The 7,345-nt window shown below is 43.3% G+C and overlaps 1 protein-coding gene across 2 annotated transcripts; it reads left to right on the top strand.

The window, feature by feature from the left end:
• Positions 1-1,738: 1,738 nt before the first annotated feature.
• On the top strand, positions 1,739-7,243 carry ecrg4a (ECRG4 augurin precursor a). 2 transcript variants are annotated; one of them, XM_061286845.1, is made up of 4 exons: positions 1,739-1,955; positions 5,617-5,670; positions 5,744-5,916; positions 6,897-7,243. In XM_061286845.1, the coding sequence occupies exons 1-4, from the start codon at positions 1,886-1,888 to the stop codon at positions 7,044-7,046; spliced, it is 447 nt and encodes a 148-aa protein (XP_061142829.1). In that variant the 5' UTR covers positions 1,739-1,885; the 3' UTR covers positions 7,047-7,243. The 2 variants fall into 2 exon arrangements, with proteins under 2 accessions (XP_061142829.1, XP_061142827.1); XM_061286843.1 differs by having other exon boundaries at positions 1,746-1,955; positions 5,741-5,916.
• The last annotated feature ends 102 nt before the right edge of the window (positions 7,244-7,345 follow it).

The following is a 7,345-nucleotide window of genomic DNA, read 5'->3' as shown; positions in this document are numbered from 1 at the left end:
GATATTCCCACAGGGTGGCAGTAATGAGCTTTCTTGACTGCTGCAAGAGGTTCTTTGTCAATTTTGACTTTTAGAATATGTACAAGTAAATGTAGGAAGCATTTAATGTATTCATCTTCAAGTTACATTTTCGCACTTTGATTAGAACTTTTGCAAACAAGAACATTTTAGAAACATTTTCCAGAAACGGCAGCACTAATTAAAAAGGTCGACTCAAGTAAAAGCTACAGAAAATGTTTACTCCAGTAATTGTGTGTAAAAACAATAACACAACGCTTTCTGCGTTGCCCTGATAGAACTCTTCAAGCTAATTAGTCGGTGTTTTGATACTCGTTTCCATGGTGACTGAATCTACGCGGAGAATGACAGCCTGCAGAGAAATGAATCCGACTATTGACCATTCTACTGCTTTCATGCCAGCAATTTTACGAGTATCTAGAGGGGGAGCTGTTTCGAGTTGTTTGTCCTTTCAAGCGGAGCAAAGTCACAGTGTGCACACACGCATGTGAACGGGCAACATCAAGCTGGAGGTCAGCTGAAGCAAGCATCCGTCCGTGACTTCCGTGCCTCTTTTCCATTTCCACGCCTTCCCTACGGGCAGCTTCGTGCCCGGCCGGGATCGCCCGTTTGCAGACCACCCCCCCTCAGAGAAGCGGCGCGCTCAGACTTTGATGAGCCTGTTTTCGCAGGCCAAACGGGGGAATTTCCTCTATGTGCATCTGTTTTCCCTTCAGGGGATGTGTGCTGAGTTATTTTTCCATCTGCAGTAGCAGCTTGTGTTGGAGGATGGAAAGAGCTTGACCTCTCATTTTCAGCTCGGTCGACTCTAGTTTAGCTTCTGCGCGAATCAAAGGGCACGCTGGTGTGTTCATCAGGTCAAAATGAAGTAGTCGGAAGTGGAGTATCGGAGCTGACACATCCGTGTTTACCTGGTTGATGAGGCTCCTAATCCTCCTGGTCGTGGAAAATAAATGTCACTGTTCTGTATATAAGGAGAAGCATAACACGAGGCCCTGACCGATTCATCGGACGATTAAATCTGATTATGGCCCTTTGAACAGCATGCAAAGTAAATTGGTCTGGTTAAAATGGCCGCATGGAAACGTTCAACTATTTGTCCAAACGATTTGCTGACTAGGGGAATTTGCTACCGTCTGCTTCCCACATACCACTCCTACCTGCACACACATAGACTCTATTCACACACACACACACACACACACACACTGGAAGCACACGGACAAAATGCCCCCCAGATTCATATTTTTTTGCATGAGGTGATGCAGGACTCACGGGCTTTTTTGCATTTCTCTGTAGATTGATTGACTTGATCAATGGTGACTGGTTTGAAGAGTCTCATGTGATTAATGTTGATTTTGTCAAGGCTTGAGGCGAGCCACTGAGCTGTGAAAGCTCTCGGTTTCAAAAGAATTTGCAAAGGCGAGCGACCGTACAAAGCGCAAATCCAAAACGTTGGATGATGAAGATTCGGCAGATGTGTGCGGTGGATGACATCAGATTTCGTTCATGCACGCCGCATCGAACTCACTGAATCATTGGTGAAACCGATTCATTAAAAACATTTTTATAATTGATACAGCTCTTCCACTTGAATCACCCTCTGGAATTCCCAATAAATCTCAAGTCATTGAATTCATCCAACATGAATCAAAAGAAACTTTTTCACCACTGCTGGAAAATATTCCCGAGGCAGCTGCAGTCTGTGACATTCCACCGCCACGGGCCGCTTTCCCACTTGGAAAAGTCAGAGAGAGAGTGTGGAGGGGCGCCGGCCGACTCTCCCCTCTGGTTAGCAAAGCGCAGTTGTTGCCTGCAAGCTCAGCTTCCTGCAGGATCTTTTCTCTCTTGCGTAAGGGGGGACAAGATGGCATCCCAGATGTTGAGTTTGAGGGTCTTTGGGTTCACTGCGTTGCTGATAGTCTTGGCTCTATCAGGTAAGTCTTTCTATTAGCTACAGAAGACACTTGAATCATGTCCAGGACTGAAACTTGCTATTGTTCTTGGTGTTTAATATCCTTTGCAAAATTGGTTTATGACATTGCTGATCAGGTTGAATAGGTCTTATTTTTTAAATTAATTTGAATGAAACTGTAAGGCATTTCAGAATAGGCAGAAAACTGGAATAAAGAACAATGAGATTGTTCCCATTCGGTCAGTATCAGTGTGTTGCGAGTTTTTTTGTGCTTTTGGAGCAATGGAGTCCATTTTCCTCTTCCTCCGTTAAGGCTTAATAAAATAAAATAGATTTTGGAACTATTTCTGCTAATTCACAAAGAAAGACTCCAAGTGCTTCCGCCATACAGTACACATTAGGAAATTACAAAAAAGAATAATATACAGTAAAAGCGGCTCAAAATGTTTGAGTTAAATCGGTATAGAAACCACAAAAAATATATATATTAAAAATTGGGTGGCTATAAATAGATGTGTTTTTTTAGGGGGTGAAAGTCAAGATACTTTTCATGTAAAAAGGAAAATAACCACTAAGTTTTAAAACACATGTTTAGCATGGATGAGCGAGATTTGGATCTTGATTAATGATTGTTGTCTCAAATGAGCTAACTCACTAATTAAGAACAAAAGCAGGATAAAATTACATTGGATATTTCCCCCCTTTTTCTTGTCTTTTTTCAGCAAACCCGAATAATTTAAAGCCTTGCATCACTGTGGTTAAGATGGTTTATCCAGATGCCAAAAAAGGAAGCCCACAAGAGACAAAGGAAAAATGAGGAGCGGAAAAAATGGCTCATGCTGTGGAAAGACTTTGTAAAGCTCATTTCCACTGCACATTGCATACATATTTATTTTATGTAAAAGGAGAAAAACGATTTCTTTTCGCACGACTTTCTGCTTTTTGCCAAGTTAAATAATGAAGCATTTCAAATGGGATATGTATGGCTCGGTCAGTCATTCCTGAAAGTCACTCTGTGGGGGAGGGTGCAGTGTGGACAAAATGGGGGTGGGCGCAAATGGCGTGTGCGTGTGTGTTAGTGATGTGCATTCCAGTTCTTTGAGGTAAACTGTCAGTTCACTCAAGAGATTCGTTCTCCGATGAATCCAACACACACACACACACACTGACATAGCTTTTTTTTTTTTTCATCCAGTGGAAACAACCCATACACATTAAACAATTCAACTACACACAATGGGTTCAACAGAACGAATCTTTTCAGTGAACGAATCACTTCCTAAAGTGAACAAACCTTTTGAGTGAACCGATTCTAAAGATTCAGTTCACTTTAAACTGGAATGCACGTCACTAGTAGAAGAGAGTGTAGACATCAAGGATCAGTCAGGTCGAAATAGCCGACTGGTTAGTGACATGGGCTCTAGCTTGGTAAGAACTTGGTTCGAACCCAGGTGTATGCATCTAACTAAATATGCTTTTATACCTGGAACCTCTCTTTGTATGCGTTTTCTACGTTTAGCTCCTGCAGAACGTGAAAATGAATAAAATCTTTTCATGCAGGTGTATTTAACGAGGGTAACTTGGAAAATGTTGGAATGCGGCCCTGAAGACTAGAGCTTGACACCTGTGACCTTTGACCATGATATTTCCCTAATAAAGTGGCCTGTTATTAGGTACACTTGAAAATGGCGGTGTACCTAATGGAGTGTCTGTGTGATTCGCTCGTTAAGCGCACCTGCGTGAAAAGTTTTAGCTCCTGCGGAACGTGAAAGTGGCTAAAACTTTTCACGCAGGTGCGCTTAACGAGGGAATCACACGGACACTCCATTAGGTACACCGCCATTTTCAAGTGTACCTAATAACAGGCCACTTTATTAGGGTGCACTTAAGGGAATCTTGGAAATCATGTTGGAAGGCGGCCCCGAGGACTAGCGCTTGACACCTGTGACCTTTGACCATGATATTTCCCTAATAAAGTGGCCTGTTATTAGGTACACTTGAAAATGGCGGTGTACCTAATGGAGTGTCCGTGTGATTCCCTCGTTAAGCGCACCTGCGTGAAAAGTTTTAGCTCCTGCGGAACGTGAAAGTGGCTAAAACTTTTCACGCAGGTGCGCTTAACGAGGGAATCACACGGACACTCCATTAGGTACACCGCCATTTTCAAGTGTACCTAATAACAGGCCACTTTATTAGGGTGCACTTAACAAGGGAATCTTGGAAAACATGTAGGAAGGCGGCCCAGAGGACTAGCGCTTGACACGTGTGACCTTTGAGCATGATATTTCCCTAATAAAGTGGTCTGTTATTAGGTACACTTGAAAAATGGCGGTGTACCTAATGGAGTGTCCGTGTGATTCCCTCATTAAGCGCACCTGCGTGAAAAGTTTTAGCTCCTGCGGAACGTGAAAGTGGCTAAAACTTTTCGCGCAGGTGCGCTTAACGAGGGAATCGCACGGACACTCCATTAGGTACACCGCCATGTTCAAGTGTACCTAATAACAGGCCACTTTATTAGGGTGCACTTAAGGGAATCTTGGAAATCATGTTGGAAGGCGGCCCCGAGGACTAGCGCTTGACACCTGTGACCTTTGACCATGATATTTCCCTAATAAAGTGGCCTGTTATTAGGTACACTTGAAAATGGCGGTGTACCTAATGGAGTGTCCGTGTGATTCCCTCGTTAAGCGCACCTGCGTGAAAAGTTTTAGCTCCTGCGGAACGTGAAAGTGGCTAAAACTTTTCACGCAGGTGCGCTTAACGAGGGAATCACACGGACACTCCATTAGGTACACCGCCATTTTCAAGTGTACCTAATAACAGGCCACTTTATTAGGGAAATATCATGGTCAAAGGTCACAGGTGTCAAGCTCTAGTCCTTGGGGCCGCATTCCAACATTTTCCAAGTTACCCTTGTTAAATACACCTGCATGAAAAGATTTTATTCATTTTCACGTTCTGCAGGAGCTAAACGTAAAAAACGCATACAAAGAGAGGTTCCAAGTATAAAAGCATATCTAGTTAGATGCATACACCTGGGTTTGAACCAAGTTCTTATCGAGTCAGAGCCCATGTCACTAACCAGTCGGCTATTTCGACCTGGCTGAGCTTGGATGTCTGCACTCTCTTGTACTAGTGACGTGCATTCCAGTTAAAAGTGAACTGAGTCTTTAGAATCGGTTCACTCAAAAGGTTTGTTCACTTTAGGAAGTGATTCGTTCACTCTCGTTCACTGAAAAGATTCGTTCTTTTGAACCCATTGTGTGTAGTTGAATTGTTTAATGTGTATGGGTTGTTTCCACTAGATGTAAAAAAAAAAAAAAAAAAAAAAAAAAAAAAGCTGTATCAGTGTGTGTGTTTGTGTGAGTGGGGGGTGATTCATAGAAGAACGAATCTTTTGAGTGAACTTATTCTATTCTGTGTGTGTGTGTGGGGGGGGGGGGGATTTTGAACCCATCGTTCACTCTCGAGCCAACAGTAGTGCGTGTGCGTGTGTGTGAGAGTACACGAGGCTGACTGCAGTGGTACAACAATCTACTGGTTTGAGATACGAGTTAAGTTTCCACACTTACAACTCAAAACACAGCTGCTCAATGGCCACTGGGGGCAGTATAATACATTCACTTGTGAGCAGCAAACATGGGTTAAAATATGACTTCACCTATTGTCTTTTGTCTCAACAGAAGTGAGGTCTGGTGATGGCAAGACCCTGCAGAAGATCCTGAGAAAGAGGGATGGTAGGTGTGACAACAGCATGACGAGCAAAAACAAAATGTAGTTCTAATTTCTTGTCTTGTGCCAATCCAGTAGCAAGAGTCACCGCTCCCGCCACCTCGTCCAAGGCCTCCGTGGCTGTGTCTCCCTCCAAAGCTCAAGAGTTTCTGGCGAAACTGAGCCGAACCAAGAGGAACATTTGGGACCGCAGCAGGCCGGATGTGCAGCAATGGATTATGCAGTTTATGTCCATGGGCTATGATGAGCAGGTGGGTGTTTTAATCCACAAATCGTTCTTCCTCGCCAAGGGAAACAATCACGCACGCTTGCATGGCACAAATAACACGTCGGCCGGCTGGAGTATCTGATTAACATAGATTTGCTAATTTCCCACACACGTGACATTTTCGCTCTGTTGGTGGTGGCACTTCAAATGCTAATGTGCTGACCCTTGGCGGTCCCATTTCGCCGGCAAGACGTTCATAATGGCTGACAACTGGTTTTAATTAGTGTTAAGTCTGTAACAACCTATCCTGCTGGATTTAAAATCTCAAAACAGGTTTTAGAGCGATATGGTTCAATTAAAAGTGGTAGTCAACCGGCTTCATTTATAATGGTTCACATTCTCACATCATGGCGATTAACACTTGATCGGTGACCGTGAGATTGTCATCGGCAGGTGGCAGTCACACGAAGGTTTAAAAATAGACGACTTGTTAAATTCATTGATTTAAGTTCCTGTTGTAATTTTTTTCCCATCTCTTCCTTGTTAGAGAACATCAAGTTCTGCAAAAAATAAAAAAAGATGACATATTTAATAAATAAATCACCTGTAAAGCTTTGTGTGCATTTTAGTCTCATATAGCTTGCTGTACATATTTTACATCTGCTTAGTTTTTATTCATGTAGTGGTCACAAAAGTCTGTAGTTCATTGCCAACTGAAAGTTATTTTGGTTGGCTGGCTGCTGTAAATCGGCAATTTCCCTGTTGCGAGCGTAACGAAGGCCTATCATGATCTAAATGGCATGTCGGACGGTATTAAAACGACCGACTTAAGAACACTAACACTCGAAGCCACACACAAGCGTGACCACCTTCCTGAACGACCTTTGGCGCCACGCCGCTAAAAGGTGAACGCTGTCAAGGCGGTGGCCTTTTCACCAAACATGTTTGCTTGCTGAGTCTGGCTGGGCCACTTTAACCTAACGTCATTTTATTTCCCACCCCACCCGGTCTCCCCGTGGCCAGAGACTGGAGACAGACCTGTCCTACTGGATGGACTACGCACGCTCCAACGACCAAGGACGTCAGCATCACTATGATGAGAACGCGCCCATTGGCCCACGTGACCCAAACTCGTACCGACACGGGGCCAATGTCAACTATGACTACTATTAGCCGCAAACACGCACGCATGCACCTTCCTGCCGTGGGGGTAAAAATATATATACAAATAGCCCTTTTTTCTTTTTTTACATAAAAAGCAGCTTTCTCCTGCTTTCCTCTGTGTTCTGCTCACAAATAAAACCAAAGCTGAGCTCTGTGAAATTTTTGCCTTACAGAATGTTATGAAATAAATAAATGGTACTTCTTCATTTAGGCTTGTTCCTATTGTTAGTGTTGCCACTGCTGTAAATCTTTTAAAATCCAAAATATCACCTCATTACTTCCTTTTTGGAAGACAAAATAATACCCAA

This window comes from Syngnathus typhle, linkage group LG9 (assembly GCF_033458585.1).
Source record: "Syngnathus typhle isolate RoL2023-S1 ecotype Sweden linkage group LG9, RoL_Styp_1.0, whole genome shotgun sequence".
NCBI classification, from domain to species: domain Eukaryota; kingdom Metazoa; phylum Chordata; class Actinopteri; order Syngnathiformes; family Syngnathidae; genus Syngnathus; species Syngnathus typhle.
Note: the sequence above shows the minus strand (reverse complement) of the source record. Positions and strands in the feature narration are given on the sequence as shown.

Coding starts and splice junctions, on each gene's coding strand:
- ecrg4a (XM_061286843.1), top strand. CDS start 1,886: ATGGCATCCCAGATGTTGAGTTTGAGGGTCTTTGGGTTCACTGCGTTG. Junction 1,956..5,616: donor GATAGTCTTGGCTCTATCAG/GTAAGTCTTTCT, acceptor TTGTCTCAACAG/AAGTGAGGTCTGGTGATGGC. Junction 5,917..6,896: donor CCATGGGCTATGATGAGCAG/GTGGGTGTTTTA, acceptor CCCCGTGGCCAG/AGACTGGAGACAGACCTGTC.